General features: G+C 41.6%; 1 protein-coding gene across 3 annotated transcripts; it reads right to left on the bottom strand.

Moving 5' to 3' along the window:
• Positions 1-3,746: 3,746 nt before the first annotated feature.
• Positions 3,747-14,355, bottom strand: ZFAND6 (zinc finger AN1-type containing 6; the record flags this gene model as incomplete). Of its 3 annotated transcripts, XM_079541168.1 has the most annotated exons (5): positions 3,747-3,895; positions 4,501-4,614; positions 10,657-10,757; positions 12,876-12,987; positions 14,205-14,355. In XM_079541168.1, 5 exons carry the CDS (start codon positions 14,353-14,355, stop codon positions 3,747-3,749), a joined length of 627 nt encoding a protein of 208 aa, XP_079397294.1. The 3 variants fall into 3 exon arrangements, with proteins under 3 accessions (XP_079397294.1, XP_079397296.1, XP_079397295.1); XM_079541170.1 differs by lacking the exon at positions 4,501-4,614; XM_079541169.1 differs by lacking the exon at positions 10,657-10,757 and having other exon boundaries at positions 4,501-4,640.
• Positions 14,356-17,915: the final 3,560 nt, after the last annotated feature.

Below are 17,915 nucleotides of genomic sequence, written 5' to 3'. Positions count from 1 at the left end.
AGCCCTGTCCGCATCCCACCCCTCATCCTGCTGGCAGCAGCCGCGGTTAATTAGTGCCAGAGGTTTGCATGAGTCAGCAGCTGCTAACTGTTCCTGTCGAGGTACGGGGCCAGCATGCAGACAGGCTTTTCCTGCTCGATAAACCCTTATGTGAAACCAAGGCCATCTTTCAGCAGCTCCATCCTTGCAGGTGGGGAAATCCATGCAGAGAGCTCCAGATGGGGCACTGAGACCAGAGATGCCATCCATTTACCTTCCATGGGGTGATTCACTCGACAGCAAGGGAGGAGAACGATGTCCCCACCTAACCTCAATGGAGCAGTTCTTCTGCCAGCAGCTCAGCAACACTGAGAAAGTGCTCAACTGTCACCTCCAGCTGCACTTCACCTTCTTTTTAGCTTCATAATGCTGTATCCAAGTTACATTTTCGCCAGACGGTTCCAATAGCTTAAAAACGGGTTTGTGCAAACAGGACAAGGGCAGGGAAACCTGTGGCATCTTCTGATCACCAGCCCAGCTTTTACCCAAAGCACGGGACACCACATTTGGGAAAAACAGAAACCAATGAAACTGTGAAACTGAAACCAAATAGAAGAGGTCACACCTTTTCAATAAGTGTGGTTAGACAGCTTGTGACTGCCAAGGCAAAGAACTTAAAAGAACTTATTTCCTGCTCAACTCTTTTTTTTTTTTTTTTTGGCAGAGAAGACTCATTAGAAGAAACAGAACAAGCTGGAGAGGCAGAGATTCAGCACAAGATGACACAACACCAGTGACAAGAGCCCATCTGTGACAGCTCCTCACTAGTAGCAAAGACAGCTCACGTGGTGCCATCTGGAATGGGTTCTTATTTCAAACAATACGATGCCTCGCACCAACTCCTGCAGAATTCCCCGTAAGCAAATTCGGTGCATCTCAGATACAACTGTTCCAGTGACCACTGCGAATGTTTAACACTGCAAAGTGGTTTCATGCCAGGTTACAGGAATTGTGTGCGCATACTCCAAGAAGAAAACATCTTGAAAGCGTGCATCAAATACGCAGCACACGTCTGGAAAAACAAGATTTATGCAAGGGTGCTGTAGTGTTGTGAATGCGCTGGTATTAATTAAAATGTTCATCTGCTAACCTAATGCTGATGACAGAATATGAAAAGCATCGCTGGTTATCCAGGCTGAGAAGCAGATCAACCACCATGATAACATGAAGCCAAGGCCAAAGCAAACACCAACTTACTATCAGGGAAAGGTTGATTTCCAGTCCAAGTTTCAATATTACATCTTTCAATATTCTTTACTCGGAGCAATCTGCACAAGCCAGGCCACAAACAGATTTATTAGGTTATTTTGAGAATGTTACGTGTAGAAACAGAATTACCCAAGACTGACCCTGCCAGTCAGCACTGCCATCACACTGCAAGTCCAGTTTCCTCTTGGCACAGTTGCATTTCCTACCTTATAATCAAGGGCCAGCAGAATTATTGCTTCATAACAGGCAGCAGTAAGGACTACATGAATTCCAAAGGCAGCTGCTTCTCTGCCCTTTCTTCTTCCAGTCTCTCAGATACCAGAACTTACAAAACAATTGTTTTTCCCCCATTGCAAAATCGATGGCATCTCCTCTCTGCTTAGCCCAGAAACATCACTGCCAGAGGAAACAGAAAAGGATACTTCTAGATAAAGGAGGAGAGACCAAAAATAGTAAAGAGGAGGTTGTTAAACTCAGAAGGGAAGATTTAGAGAAGAGTAAAGCAGTGGCTAAGTGAAAAGCAAACAGCCATGAAAAAAGAAGCTGCTGCTCTTTCGCTCTCTATGCTGCATAAGAGGAAGTTCAGCAAGTGCTCTGAGGAAATGTAAGATCTTTGACCCATAGGTGTAGACTGCTACTGGAACTTGGAGTTACTTCTCCCCTCCTTTACTACAACAACACTTTGCTTCATCAATTGTGAGTAAGCCACTTCAGCAAGAACGAGATACTTCATTTATGACTGGTCTTGCAAATTACTCTCCATAGCAATCTGATAGAGAAAGCTCCTTCTGCTGTGTAGTGTTTGTGCTAAATGCTTCATCTACTAATTGCCAACCATAGCTTTTAAAGAGCATTCAGAATTTTAAAGGATGCAGCCAGCTTTGATTAAAAATTTAACATCTTAAATAAAGCCACGCAGTTCCATTTATTTCACAAATGCTCAAAGGCAGCCGCAAGCCACCACATGAGATTTCAGCCAGGGATCAGAACCACCTGGAGAGGAATTAGTCCCACCTCAGCATTCTGCTAAGGCCTGTGATAAGCAGCACTGCCTGAATTTACCATACTACACAAACTACTCAAACTTTATGTGGATGACCTGGGTGGTAGAATGGTGAAACACTCTGGGTCTGATCAAACATACTGTCTTAAAGACAATTACTGAACAGTTACAAAACGGTAAGAAGGGTTCTCCCTACCCCCCACAAGAGGATTACTTACAAACCTGCAGATCTGCTGATGCATATGGAGGGTGGCTGTGGCAGCCTTCCATGTTGGAGCCTGTGGATTTCAAACCTGAGAACACAATGCCACTGGAGGAGCTGTCTCAGGACGCATTCTAACTTCAAGGAGGTTTGTGCAGTGCTCTGTCACAGTGAATCACAAACCCCAGAGCAGTATTTTCTAGGACCAGAGTCACACGTGCTTGGCTCCAGGGCCTAATTGCCAATAAAGCTGGAGACACTGCTTTCACCTATCTGTAGGCACGTTCCCAACTTAAGCATATCATCACAGACAACCCCACTCCTGCACATGTCAGGGATGCTGCACAAAACAAAATCAGACTATAGCTGGCACTGGGATACGTACAGCCTGTGGACAAATGCACTGTAAGTAAAGGAACCATCAATGGAAGGATCCGTGAAAACAAAGCAGGAGAGATCCAGGTTATTGATGCCAGTGACAGCCACAGGGGCTCCAATTTTTTTTTTTTTTTTTTTAAATTTTATTTAATCAAAGTTAAGACATGAATAAACATAAATACAGCACAGGTACTTCAGATCATTCTTCATATTGTGTACAGACAGACTGATGGATGTAATACCAATGGAACCTGCAGTCAGTGAAGTGCATACAGCCTTCCCCCATACACACAAACCAATTTAAAAAAAAAAAAAACAAAACAAACCACACAGACAATCTCAGCACACACTCTCATTACAAATGATTCATACATAAATAGGTAGAGGGTGCAAACAAGCTAATATGCGAACATGTATAACCTCTCGTTAATGGGAAAAAAACAGAAGCAGCCATAATGATTAAAATACATTCAGTTACTGATAACTAGTTGTGCCATACAAGGCATTATCAAAAAAAGGAAATTGTGCTGCAGAGAAATGCTATATACAACAAGAAAATAAACTGCAAAGTTAACGCATGCATGTTTTATCCTGGAAAAGCACAGCCCTCCAATATTTTCTCCACGTTTGTTATAAAAGCCCTCTGCACTCAACTAAAATTAAAATGATCTTAAAGGATAATACTTGTAAAGTTTTACTTAAGTCTTCAGCCACAGAAAACTGCAATGAAAATAAATGTTCGGTCATTTTCAAAACAAAAACAAAGAACAAAATCTATTCATCTGATGACATGCATGATTAAAAGGTCTAGGCAAGGTACACTGCTCTACATTCCTGATGACTAAGGAAAAAAAGCTCAAGTCAATTTAATTTGCAGATGGTCAAAGGATTTTGTATTCCAGCAGGAGCAGCAGTTCAGATCTTCTGGATTTTTTCCCCCACAACTACAGGATTCTCTTTTCTGATTTTCTCAGCAGCATCAGCTTTGTAATTGTAAGAGCAACTGTGTACATCTGAGTAGCGGTGCATTCCGCAGTAAACGTTCCCACACCGACACTCAAACCCTGCGGACAGAAACATCAGTTTAGGCACTTCAGTGTTCTGAGCACACCCACCTGTTCTAAATCCTGAATGTGTTCACTCACTATCAATAAATCTGTCACCAGTGTCAATCAGCCAAAGAGAAGCTCTGCTGCAGAAAGCACAAGAATCACAAATAATACATTTAAGTATTTAAATCAAGACTTGACCAATCCTTCCTATTGCATTATGTATCAGTGCAAAACGCATTCCTGAAGACTTCTGGATCACTTTCTTTGTTTCTGAACCATTATCCCACACAACCCAAGCTTCTCTGGCCCTTCCACTGACCCAATGCAATGATGGTTAGCAGATGGCAGCCAGCTATCAGCCAACCCCCAGCTAAGCAGACTTCAAAAGAGCACTACTTGGAGTTATAAATTTCACTTCAAGAAAAGAAGCTGAAAAACAAAACAAACGCATGGAAGACTAGATCTAGTACAAGCTAGCTAGAAACAAAACTTGGGCAAAGGCTCTTTCAATCAACAGCATGAAGAAGTGACCGTACCCCATTTATGCCATAAGATGCTTTCAAAGCTCCAAAGCCTAAGTTTCTTTTTAAAGAAGAAGCAAAATGAGAATTTCTTACCAGTAAGTCCAACCTTCTTCCTGCACATGAAACAGCGATTCTTTTTCTGTTTTGGTTTGTCAAGTGACTTGTCTTGCTCTTCAGGTGTAGGCTCTGCATTCTCTGACACGGAAGCTAATATTAAAAAGTTGATGAGAACACTGGATAAACGTTTCTCTCTTCTTCCTCTAAATGATACGATAAGCTAAAGCCCATCTTGTCAACTCAGGCTGTGGGGTTAGCAATTTTGCCGCACCTTCGGTATGTGAAGAGTCATGTACTCAAAGCACTCCCTCCCTTTAAACCTTCACTCCAACTCAAGGAGAGAACTCACTGAATGCCCTTATAGAATTGACAGTATTAAGTTACCACACATTAAAAGGTTTGCTATCCGTCCCTTTATACATCAAAGTAAGTAAAAATAGGTTTAAAAATTAAGAGTCAGAGCTGCCAGATTTGAGGAGAGAATGAACATCCAGCACCAAGTGTTTCCCATCAGTGTTACTGGTCTGTTTCCTAACACAGGAAATACAGAAAGAAGCTTTTAAGCAGCATTAGCAGCACTGTATATTATGAGTACGTGCTATGAAAAATCCTCCTTTCCAAAATGTTGGAACACTTATTTTCACTGAAGGCTGCAATACTGAGGCCATACAAAGTGCAGTGTTTCAGAACAATCTCTTCTACTGTGATGCTGCTGCTCACCTACATCTACAGCAAGGAAGTCACTCCTTTGCCCATGAATCTCAGAACTACAGGACGTCCACTGCTCTGAAACCCATGAGGGAGGGAAATACCTCTCTCAGTTTTAAGAGATTCGTTAAGACTACTATCTGTTCAGACTAGTTCAGTGTTCTCTCACATACAGAAGACAGCTTACAGATTGTGTGGAAGAACAAAAAGTACTGGCAATATTTGCCTTACTCAGGTCAAAACAGAAACTGGTTCATTTTCCTCAATATTTGCACATTCCTCACTTTTCAAAACAAAAATAGATACCAGAGCAAACTTGATTTCAAGAAGGACTCAAGAGGTTTGCAACGTAAGTATGAAAGCAGTAAGGACTGAAAGACGCACAAGAAGTATCAGAAGTGGGAAGAGTTACCAAAGTGAATTCTAGCAGTGTTACACAGAGCAGACCTTCCTGCATTTATTAATTCATTAGGAAGCCTTTATGCCATAAATTGGCATTTCGGAGCTAACAACTCAGGCTTGCATTTCCTCTTGCAGCAAAATCCAGTTACTTCAATATAAGTTTTTACAGAAAGCCTCTGTAACTGTAAGGCAAATTTAAGGAAAGCTGGCACAGTTCCCTGCACAGCAAGGCTCTCTAATCTACACATGCACTTATTTACTTTCTACATAAGACTCTCACACAAGAAAAAAAGGTTTAATAATATTTAAGGGATGCTGCTTACTGCTGAACTGAGTGGGAAGATTCTACTGCTGCCACAAGTCATTTTCTATCTACAGTAATAACCATATATTCTGCCTCTCAGTTTGCTTTTGCACAGAAGACAGATTTGACTGCAGATCCTCTCTGATAATCATGAATGCCCCAACTACTAAGTCACCTTTAGATAACAGGGTGTCCGTGCTCTGTCTGTAAACTAGGCATGACACACAATAGAAAAAAGCCAGGTAAAATGCAATGCCACCCAGCTTGGAGCTCACAGGAAATATGCTGCAACCACTCCCAGCTGCTGTATTTTGTCTGGATTCCAGGATGCTGCTGCCTGTGCTGCTGGAACTGGTTCCCTCCCTTCCTCCAGCCCCAGCCCTGCCTTTTGCTGGGGAACAGAAGCACCAGCAGTACCAGGACAAGCTGCCAACTAACCAACAAGGAACAGAGCAAGAAGAAACATTCACCTCTCGGGAGGCGACAAGCTGTCCTGCCCACTAGAAATCCCTTGCTTTACAGAGCGTGCTCCTAGCTGATCAAAACAACCAGAGCCTGGATTTCCTTCTAGAGGCAGCAGCTTTTGCTAGTGCTTTGCTCGTGCCAAGTCTGCTTGAACTTCAGCATACTCTGACCATGAAAACAACACCTTGGAGATAAAGCACACTTAGTTCTTGTATCCCTGCAGGCTCAACACAGAACTGCGTACATTTGTTGCAAAGCTACTGACACCTCATCTGTTCTCTCCTCTCCGCCTGCTCTGGATGTTTTGTTTGTCACCTCTACTACCAGGCAGAGCTTCTGAAAGAAAAAGGTCATTCCCATGAGAAGACTAACAGCTACATTTACCTTTTAAGCACATCTGACCAAACCTAGGAAGAACAATACTCACTCCCCAAAAGAAATGAAATATAAGGTTAAACTAGAAGATCACTACTAATTTTCAACAACATGCCAAAGTGATCAGCCTAACACACACTGCACCTACAGAAAGACAACAGCAGGATACTGCTGCGTTCCAGTCCTGTTTGCATTTTTTCCTCAAATGAGAGGGATTTTTTCAGCCTCAAATTAAAGATGCAACAAAAACAAAAAGCAACCTTATCATTTGCACTCCGTGCTAGGTTCCCATACAATTTAACAAGGGTTCTCTTCTCACTTGGGTCAGGCTAGCCTTCCCCCACCACAGGCAGAAGGAGTCTTAGATGTTGGCTGATGACAAACATAAGCTAATCCTTATGGATATGAACTAGAAAGTAAAGATCATAATAAAACATAATCACTGTGCTGCTTGAACAACCTTAGGAGTAAAGCAGAAGTTCTACAAAAACTAATCCAGTATACTACTGAGAGACCTTGTACACAGTGTTATAATATGGAGGCACTACGTTTATTTTAATGCTATCTTATGTAAAAGCACACTTACCTACAGAATTGAAGTTTAAATCTTTATCATCCTTCCCTCTCTGCCTGGAGAACTCCTCTAGTAAATCAAAATATCCTACGTTATTTCTGCACTCCTATCATAAGCATTCTCCACACCCAAGTCCCTGGTACCACCACAAAAACATGAAGTAGCCATCAGTGCCACTCCAGTACTGCTTACTGAGACAGCCCTGATAAGGCCCACTGAAGCTGATGAACTTTTGGCTCAACAGCATTCCCATTAGGTCCAGGTTACCTCCCTGTAAAATTCCACAGCAACTACTCTTAAGAAAGCTTTTTATTCAGTCAGTGATACCTCACAATGGAAACAACAGCTCCACAACCAAAGCCAAGCAAGTGCAAAACCAGCTGGCTTAACTGAGAACAAACATGCCTGCACTTTTCAGCTGGTTACTCAAGTTGGTTAAGTCTGATTTCCTTTTAAAAAGTCTTTCTGAAATATGTGAATCCTAACCTGACTGATTTTAAACTCATTAAACCTAGAGCAGTGGAACACCTTTTTCACTTGCTTGCAGTCTTGCCAAGAGGCAGCCCAATTAACCCAGTGCCCAACAAACAAGGAATCCTGACTGGCTAATTGTAACACGGCTGTAACATTGAGTGAAAGGTACAGCAGTCCACAAGGTAACCTAAAACGAGTTGCAGAGATGCTCAAAATAGAAGAAAGCTGCTAGAAGAGCTGGATTGTACCTACTTAGTGCATTTCATTTTAGGTCACCTTCAATGATACGTTCATAAGAACAGTAAATTAAAGATATGTACCTATTAGCCACTATCTAGTGTCTGGGCTTTTTGCTCTACTCAGTACCTAAAAGCAGGCTTTTTTCCAGCTAATAAATGCTGAGCAAGTGATCAAACAGAAGAATTCCCCCCCACACCCCATGCACAGACAGCACAAGAATTATAAGCTCTTAGTTTGGGACTCCTACCATACTGAGACTTTTTAATGCTACACAGCTAGTCAGTGCTAACTGCCTCACACAGCCCTATTACATTCTTGTCAGAAGCCTAAAATTCAAATTCTGAATCATGTGAAAAAACAAACTTTAGGATGCAAAACCTTAACAAGGCAATAAAGCCCACTTAGCACTTAATGTAAGTTGCTTTCTTTTCAAACTTGCACTTTTCAAAGCAGAAGGCTAAAACTGGAAAGGCTACATTTCATACAGTTTTCAGTTAAGGGATAGCACAGAAGTAATCTTCAGAAAAATGGGGCTGACCCTGCCACAGCCAGTTATAAATAGGGACTGTAATTTAGAACTGCAATTACGTGCTGATGTTCTTAGTTTAGAAACTAATAAGGTACAAAGAAAAGGACACAGCTGAAACACTCTAAACACCTGACGTAGGTTGACCCTTGAAATGCATTCTGCAGAATGGGAATACAGGAACATACCCTTGAAATCAAAGTTTCTAGTTCCTATCTTCTCATAGGGAGAATTAGTTTCAGAGACGGATACATATATGTTCCCTCTAATTCTCTGAATGTGATATGAGACATTCTGAAAGCTTGCTGGGTAAAGTCTTTCCAGAGGCCCAATCACAGAAAAAGCAAAGATGATTTTAAGTTACAATACTATTACCCTACCTCCAAGTGAAAAAGCAGTATATGCTGTAAGCCCAAAGTTTCAACTTGCAGTTAAGCCAAGCAAGCAAGATGTATATGTAGACAGAGACACTAACCCAGGCTCTGGGTGGAAGAAGAAGAATCATGAGACTAGCAGGTTCTGGAAGCTTTTGGGAGTGATGAGCCTAAAGAACTGACATCATATTGCCTGATATAGGCTTATTCTGATAGAGATGTGACATGCAGTACAAAGATTTCTGTGGCTGACTGATCTAACCATGAGGTCCCCTGCAAGGCACATACCTGTACAGGAGCTGGGTTACAGCAATGCTTCCCAGTTTCTCCATACTGTAGAACTGAGATGAAAGTAAAGCCATGTGTGTATTTTTACTAAGAGGTACAACAGCTCCAGATATGCCTTGAAAAGCCACTTCCACTGTGCAAGTACCCACAACTTGAGACCTATAAGCTCTTGCAGCCCCTGCTTTCTCTCAGACTAGGTAAGGTCAGATGTCACTGATCTGTATATTAAGAGCATGCCTTGTGCACACTGTCAAAGTTGAGGTATTCTGTTCCAGAAAATGAAGTAATGGATACTAGTACATACTCTTAAAGATGCATTCTGGATGTAAATATGTTTCCAGTAATTAACTTTGCAAATAGCAGTACAAAACAGCCTAAGCATTAAAGTCTTTCCACCTCCTTGGTCACACAAACTGCAGTTATGAAACTCAGAAGACTTTGCTGAGCGCAGGTAACAGTCACAGAGGGTGACTCTTTTATTCTACCCTACAAAAAGGGACAACTCTGATTTGGTAAAATACCTGAAACACTGAACTTCAGTAACAGAAGTTCCAAAAGAACCTGTATTTAGCAACTGAGTGAAATGGCACATTGTATCTGTGGGAAAACCTGAACTGCTATTTTAAGCCTGCAGAAGCAGAGCTCTGTACACTGAAGCCTTAGCTGTGTCAGCAAGAGAAAACACAGAATACTTACTGACTTACCTTTAAGTACCTTCTATAAAGTCTGTGGATTGCAGGCCTGAACAAATTTGGTATACTATCTGATTTTTGCACTTTCCTAAGAAAACTAAAGCGTTTAATGGCATTTAAGTTCTGCAAGCCTCTACACAAGCAGAAGAATCAACAAAGAAAAAAAAACCAAGATAACAACAAAATCTCTTTACTTTGTAATAACAATAAGAATTATAGGCCAGACTTGAAATGATCCTTTCAGGTGTTGTTTTTTTTTTTTTTTCCAAGCAACTGGAGTGCATAACCCAATAATAATTTTATCTTTGATCAAGTAATACACTAAAAATCAATCAAGTCCCTAGGCAAAAGGCTCTTCAGTAGATGTTTCGTGCTTACACTGACAGTTTTCAGCTATGTCATAACACCCTCTGTAACAAATACACTCAAACTTCCGTGGTGCTTGCCTAACCAGCAAGTTACCAACCTGAGAAATAATGAATTCTCCCAAGTCTATCCTCATGTAGTAGCTGTGGCATAGAGACTTCACAATACATTCATTTATGACACGTATTTCCAATCTCAATTAACACACTTGTTACTGAAACTTGCAATTAAAGTCAAATCTACAGTTCAAGACTCTTACATTAAGTTTATCATTATTTTTTCACATCTGATTTCACAGAACATTTAGTTCTGAGAATGGGCCATCTCTTGAACAGGAGTGTATAATGAACAGTCAAGGTTTTAAAGATATTTACAAGATCCATCTCCAAAAGCCAGGTACCAACCTTGCAACTCTTCTGTCTCAGGTACTGTTTTGTCCACAGCTGTACTATCGGGTTGGGATGATGCTACAGATTCTGTTAAAAGTGACTGACTTGATACCGGGCTGAAAGGCAAAGAAAAAAAGTTATGCTTTGTTTTTTAACATGAAGCTTGTCTATGTCCTACAGAGCATTCCTGAAAGAAATACATTAGAGTAAGTCTTGACAAGCATGCCAGTACTTTTCACTTCAGTGTTGTTTCTGTAACCAAAGTTCAATTAAGATTAGTAGGCAATCTGAACTGATGAAAAATTAAACGTCTTTGCATTCATACCGAATGCAATAAACCAGTTCAACTAACAAAAAATGTGTTATCTCAAGCCCCCCAACCATTTACTGTAGTTCAGTATGTTATTCCTCCATACAGAAGAAGCAACAATGCAACATTCAACACAAGAATTTCTGAAACCTTAGCCAGCAAGATAATTGTAGGGGAGCTACCTCTGGTGTTCCAGTGATACGAACAAGAAAATTGCAGCATGTCAATGTTTCCAGCAGTAAAGCATCCTCAGTTCTACACAGAACTTATATCCGTGCAGTATAAAACACCAATGGCCAACTGTGTCCACTCTGTCAGCCATACTGCTAAAACTAGAGGGCAGCTGAAGAGCCACAGTGAAAGACCCAGGATAGTTATGGGAGAGACAGTGGCAGCTCTTCTGTGCCACAAGGCTCAGGTGAGGGGTAACACCACCCACTTCCCCAACTTCTTTCTCCCTCTGTTCTCAGGGATTTGCTCTGAATAAGAGAAATTGGGTTACCCAGCAGCCCACACTTTAACAAAGCCCTCCCCAAAGGCCATGACACAACCAGGACATTTGGGTGGTCACTTTAATTGCCAAGAGTTGCACGCAGCTCTTGACCTGAAGGTCTGAACACCTACAGAAAGGCATGTTTTGTTCTGCAGCTGTTTCCTCAGAGCATGGAAAGGCTCAGTGAGGTACTGCCAAAGACTGAAGTTGAGCCCCCACTTTTATTCTGGAAAAAAGAAAAAGATGTTGATTTTCTGACATGCGAGGCTCAAGGCAAACAGCCATTCCTTTCTCCTGTAACCAACAAGCAAGCTAGTGATCAAATACAGTTCTTTTAAATACAGGTTGGGTGGGAAAACAAACCCAAGGCGCTTCAGCTGGTTCACCTCTGCGCACCGACCTGGATGATTCTTCTTTCATTAATTTATTTTAAGAATACCTAGTGTAACTGTTGTATGAGGGCAAGATATTTACATTCTACCTCAGTTAGAAATCCCAGAATAGAAAAATCAAATACGACATCGAGCACAGCACCCAGAACTCAGTTCAGAGCAGGATGCAAGCAAGAGATAAAACCTCCTATAAAAAGCTATAGGGCAGAAAGCAGCCTGAGCAGAATCAGTCAGCGATAACTAATGAAACCAAATCCTGCTTACCCTTGGTCTGCACTTTACTACATTTCATTTTTTAACCAGCAGTATTTACTCAGATTTTCATTTCTCTTCCACCATGCAGCTAACATTCCTCACTCCAAAAAAATTCCAAAGCACTTCTAAAGTTGCTGTTGGTTATACCAATCCATAACTGAAATACAGCCAAGCAAATAAATATTTAGCTTTCACAAATGGAGAGCACTTAGTAAGTCTGAGTGATTTACAAGAGGACATTACGTCTCTCTGAATAATCCAGTTGGAAATGACTTGTTTAATAAGACATCAATTCAGCAGTACAACTTGTACTAGGATTTAGACATCCTTCCCCTGCATGCTCCACATTTTGCAAAGCAACCAGTTTGTTAACACATGATCATACACTTATGAGAGTACCCATCAACAGCTTTCTGCCATTTTTACAAAATTCTCAAGTGTATGGAATGGAAAAAACACTGCCTTGGTAAGTATACAACTAACTGCAAATTGCGGAGCTGGAAGACTAGCCAGATAAATCTCTATGGAACAGCATGAAGCTGGCAACGCTCCTATTTGAGGCTAAATTCTGAAGAGAAATTTGCATTTGAATGCAAGATGTAGCTAACAGATCCTCTACTATTTATTGTGAGATCCCATGCTTTAAATGTTTCAGATAAATTTTAGATGCTTTCCTAAGCTAGATCCCTGCACTTAATTACGGAGCATCAAAGCACACTTAATTTCATCACGCAGACTGAAACACTTCCATGCAAAAAAAGACAGAATGACAGGACCAGCTTACCTTGGCTGCATAGATTGAGTCGATGAAGAATCTAAAGTTGACTGAGTTTCCTGGGCACTGCCTTCTGTGCACTGAACCGGTAAGGACTCGGTTATACTACTGACAGAAGTTGCTGGAAGGAAGACACTAATGTAAAATGTGTTACACTACTTCCGAGGGTTACATAAACTGCACAACTATTCTTTGACCCCCATGACACCAGCCGGGAAAGTAATTGAATCTCAGTCTACATCATAATGAAAAATAGTTTTACAAAAAAGTAATTATGTCTGGTCATATTTCAAACGTGTTTCAGCCCCAGGCCACCACAAGCTTCACAGCACAAAACTGCAAAACTAGAGCTTTAAAATACTTACTATTTTCTGTTACTTAGAGTGTCTACAACAAACAGCCTTCTCAGTATAATCTGCAAGTTCTCTAACATGATAGGTTTTATTTTCTTAAACGAACCAGAGTGGATCTATGAGATACAGCACTGCAGCATCTCAACATCTCCTTAGGATACACTAGGAAGTTGTAGAACCTAGATCTCTAGGTTTCCAGCGATGAAAGCTGAAGCTTCCAAGTAAAAATTACATTTATAATAATAAAAAAAAAAGTTCACAAAGGAGCCCAACGTGAGAAGCTTGGTGTTGATATCCAGCCAAGCCAGAATAGGCATTTCAGATTCTAGAGGAATGCACTTCTCACACTCCTTCCCACAGCAGGACATGCTGAAGTCTGAAAGAGTGAAATAGAACAGAGAAAGGGTTTCTTCTCCCGAGGGAATCACCATTAACTTTGAGGGTGAAGAGCCCTCCCAGCTTTCTCCTAGAGAGGGAATTTCTACTGCACTTATTGCAGTGGGTTGGGGAAAATCAGTTATGTAGAACAGAACAAATACTTTGGGCACTGGACCAAAAAAAAAAAAATTAAAAAGGAGGAGAAGCCTTTCTTAAAATAGAAAAAAGCGTCTGGGAGTTAATCCTTCAGCATCAGGCTGCAAACCTACACTTTAAACGCTTTTCACAAACATTCCCTAGGACAGATGTTTCCTCCACTATCAGTAGTTTTGGGAAAAATGTGTTAACATATCTCTGCACTTTCATCTTGGAATTGTAAACCACCATATGAATATAATATATACTAGCAACTTTAAAGAAATTAATTACAGCACAACAACACTGTGAGCATTTCATCCAAGTTCAATCCATCAGTTAAAACACGTCGATGAATACAATCTGTTGGTTTGCACTAATGCTCCTGCGTGTTTAGCACTGTGCCATGGTCAAGGTGCAGTCTAGCTTATCATTTCAAGTTTCCAAACAGCAGCACAACAGCATAACTTACCAGGAGGGCTAATTCTACCATTACTGTTCTGCCTTTGAAGATGTTCTTTGTAGCATACTGAACACATGCCATTTGTCCGAGGGTTCCCATAAAATCCGCAACCAGTGGAACAAAGCATAGGCACTTGGCTACGGTTGGTTTCTTGAGCCATTTTCTCTTCTTCTACACACCTGAAATTGATATATTTCCCGTTATTCAGACGCCTCAGAAAAACTCTTTTACACTTAATATTTGGAAACCTACATTTCTCTACGCTCCATCAAGGTGCTTAAGGATAACCTTAAACCTTACCAGCAGAACTACCACAAGTGACCCTCCTTAATGGTATTCTTAACTTCGTGACTATTCTCAAAAGGCCTAACTTGTAGATGAGTTTCTGACATCTGTTACTTACTGAGGCAAAAATCAATTTTCATTTTTTTTCCTCCTCATATACACAGACATATCTGCCCAATTTTGTACCAGTTGCGAAATAAATGTTTCTTGTTAACAAACTAAGTATCTCAAGGTATCAGCTATTTTATTCAAGATCAGCTCAGGTCTACCATTTTATATTTCCTCACCAGAAATTAGGATGAAGCACAGACAATTCTTCTAAGACAAAATGAAGACAGAATAGCAGCATCACTGAAAATCAATGCTACAAGTAATGTCAGCATACATATCAAAAGCATAGAAAAAGAAAACTCAGAAGGGAAGAGGATCTAAGATACTTGATTATTTCACCAATTGTCTAGCTATAAAACTAGATGAACCTATGGTCAGAAATACGCCTGGGTAAAAAGGCTTCCTTTTACACAAGATGTATTTGAAGTCACAACAATTGCATTTTGTGTTCATTTTCCAAAAGCACATGGAACTGATACTCAAAAGCAAATCTCTGGGTTGCAAGGCTTGGAGCAACACCAACACCAGCCAAGTCCCCTGTTCACAGCAGCAAAGTGCTCTACTTTGAAGACAAAAAAGTACTCAAAATGTAAGACATGGAAGACAAAAAAACCCACAAAACTTCAGTATCTTATTAAGCTTCAACCTGCAATTAAGCTTCTTTCAGCTGTCTGACCCACCACTATACAGAAGTGTTTTGCTTTTAACACACAAAGCCCCCACTGACCTCAAATGGCAGCTAAATTTGATTTTGCTGAAGTACTGTACTTGTAAGTGGAGAAGCACCTTCCTGCCTGCCTTTCCTCCAGATAACCCCACTGAAGGAGCTGCAAGTAACCTATGCAGGAATTCAGTTCTTATGCTGGGCCCACTCACACAGTGCAGCTGAAGACTGAAGTGTAAATTAACACGAGTTGCCTGTGCTGTGGTAACTCAAACCACTTTAAAGATGAAACCTTATACAAGTCACTGCTGGCATACAGTATTTAAGATTGAAAATCTAATTAAGAGCCACTTTGGACAGAGTATTTCAACAGCTAATGAAGACTCAGTCACTGGGCAAAAACAAAGCTTTTAATTTTAGATTTAAAATCCCTACCAGACTAAACTTCAAGTTTTACTATGATTGTCTTTCCATTCACCAGCCAGCTTCAAGCAGTGCATAGGAACTCAATAACAGCACATTACTGGGTTTTTTCTTCCTGCCCAAACAACAGCTGCTGAACAGAGCAGGTGCTAAAGCAGTCACACAGTAACAATCTCTGGATAATGGACTTCAAGTCTGCTCCATTTCAATAAGCAAATTGTGAAAGGTGCACAAGGATGACCAGAAGAAAAACTAGAAAAGCCAGCTCCTGAGTTCCTTAACCAGCGGATCCAGCCACCAAGTGCACACGAGCCAATGGCATGAGGCTCCAGAATGTGCTGATCAACAAGGGAAGTGCCACAGATGCCTCCGGAGTTTCAATAAAAGCCACAGGAAGTGGAAGTTCCTATATTGGTTGCTAATATTTTGGGAATAAAATGAAGAAGAGATAGTATTGAACTGATGCAACAGTACAAAACTCAGTGAGAAAGGAGCTGAAACAGGACAACAGCTTGTTGCATTCCAAAGGGGCAATGCATCCACCGCCTCACTTCATTAGCAGCCTGCAAGCTCCAGGATGAGATGGCTGACCTGAACCATCTGAACCCTAAAGCCACACAATGCCAAATCAGCATAATGAGCTTTTGCTGCCAAGCTTCTCACTCCCTCTCCCATGCTGTTCCCACCCTTGCAGCGCTCATAGGCACTAAGGGGGATCAAAGAAGTGATCAGCTCTAGAAATCCAACTGCATCAGCCAAGCTGTTTGTCACATGTTTGTCACGTCCCCTGGAAGTGCTCAAGGCCAGATTGGATGGGGCCCTGGGCAGCCTGGTCTAGTATTAAAAGTGGAGGTTGGTGGTCCTGCATGTGGCAGGGGGGTTGGAGATGCATGATCCTTGAGGTCCCTTCAAACACTGGCCGTTCTGTAATTCTGTGATGTGTTCTTGGGCAAGAGAGAGGGATGAGAGTGGGAGACGCAGGAGCTGAAGATTCATGGAACAACTCATTTCAGCAGAGGAGCTGGCTTCAAGCATTAGGAGAACCACTGACCAAAAAGCAGACACTGAGAACACAAGGGACCAGAGGCCCAGCATATGCTTCATTGGCACTTCTCCCTCACCTCTCTCACACCACTGGAGCCAAACAGCAGCAAGCACAGCAATCAGGGCTGCTCCCATCTTAGCAGGCACTAATAGCAAGAGGTGGTGGAACAGCTGTTCTGGTTCAGCCTCAGAAGATCTTTTCAGAACCGTCCATAATTCCTCAAACAGGAAGATTCACAGAATCACCGAGTCCAACCATCACACATAACGGTGGGCTGTCATGGAAACTGCACCCTGAGAAGTGCTGCAGGAGGAGTACGCCTGCTCCCACCCCTTCCTTTGTTGGCAAACCCATGGTGAGTCAGAGCAGCTTGCTTGTGTGATGGAAAACCAGCAAGATTTGTGCAGGTGAACTGGGAAGCTCACTGGTCTGACAGACAGCTGAGATCCGGCATATGGTGCAAGAAAAAAAGACTACAAATGGGACTGGCCATTTGTAGTGGAAGCTAGCTGTTAGCAGGAAGTAAGCCTACTGAACGATAAATCCTATCAGCAGCTTCACAACTGTCTACAAGCTTGGCTTGGACACAAAACCTGAATAAACTTCACAGTTGGAATGACAGCAAGGTCTTGGGAGCAGTGTGGATATATGCATGTCCCAGTGAGGTGCCACAGAGCAAGTACAGAGCCTGGAACACTGCTGGAAATGTTTCTAGGCTCTGCCTGTTCCCCCCTAAGCTGTGCTACCACAATGCTCATAGGGTCACCCTGTTACTTTGAACAGGAATTGATCCATCTTTGGAAGAAAAAAAAAAACAAACAAAAAACAACCAACAAAACATCCAAACTCTTCACAATATTTCAGGGACATTCCCTGCAGTGCTCGGTAGCATAGCTGCACAGCCAGCTGCATGAGCACCAACATGAGGGAAGAGCACTGTAGGAAGGGCAAGAGCCTTAAACCAGCACAGCCCCAACACACCCTTTGATGAAGATTACAGAAGAAATGGCCTCTTTTTGTATTGGCTAAACATCGCTGAAATTAAGACTGACTTCATATTACTGCTCAATTCAGAAATGCTTCTTGTCATAAGAAGCCTGCAGTGTGTCACCATGCTAAGTCCTCTCCTTCCTACCCTTTCAGACCATCTCAACCACTAGCACAGGTCCAACTGCTCCCCTCTCACTACTGC

The sequence above is a fragment of the Tetrao urogallus genome (assembly GCF_951394365.1).
Source record: "Tetrao urogallus genome assembly, chromosome: 11".
In the NCBI taxonomy this organism is placed as follows: Eukaryota; Metazoa; Chordata; class Aves; order Galliformes; family Phasianidae; genus Tetrao; species Tetrao urogallus.
This window is presented reverse-complemented; position numbering and strand designations above follow the sequence as displayed.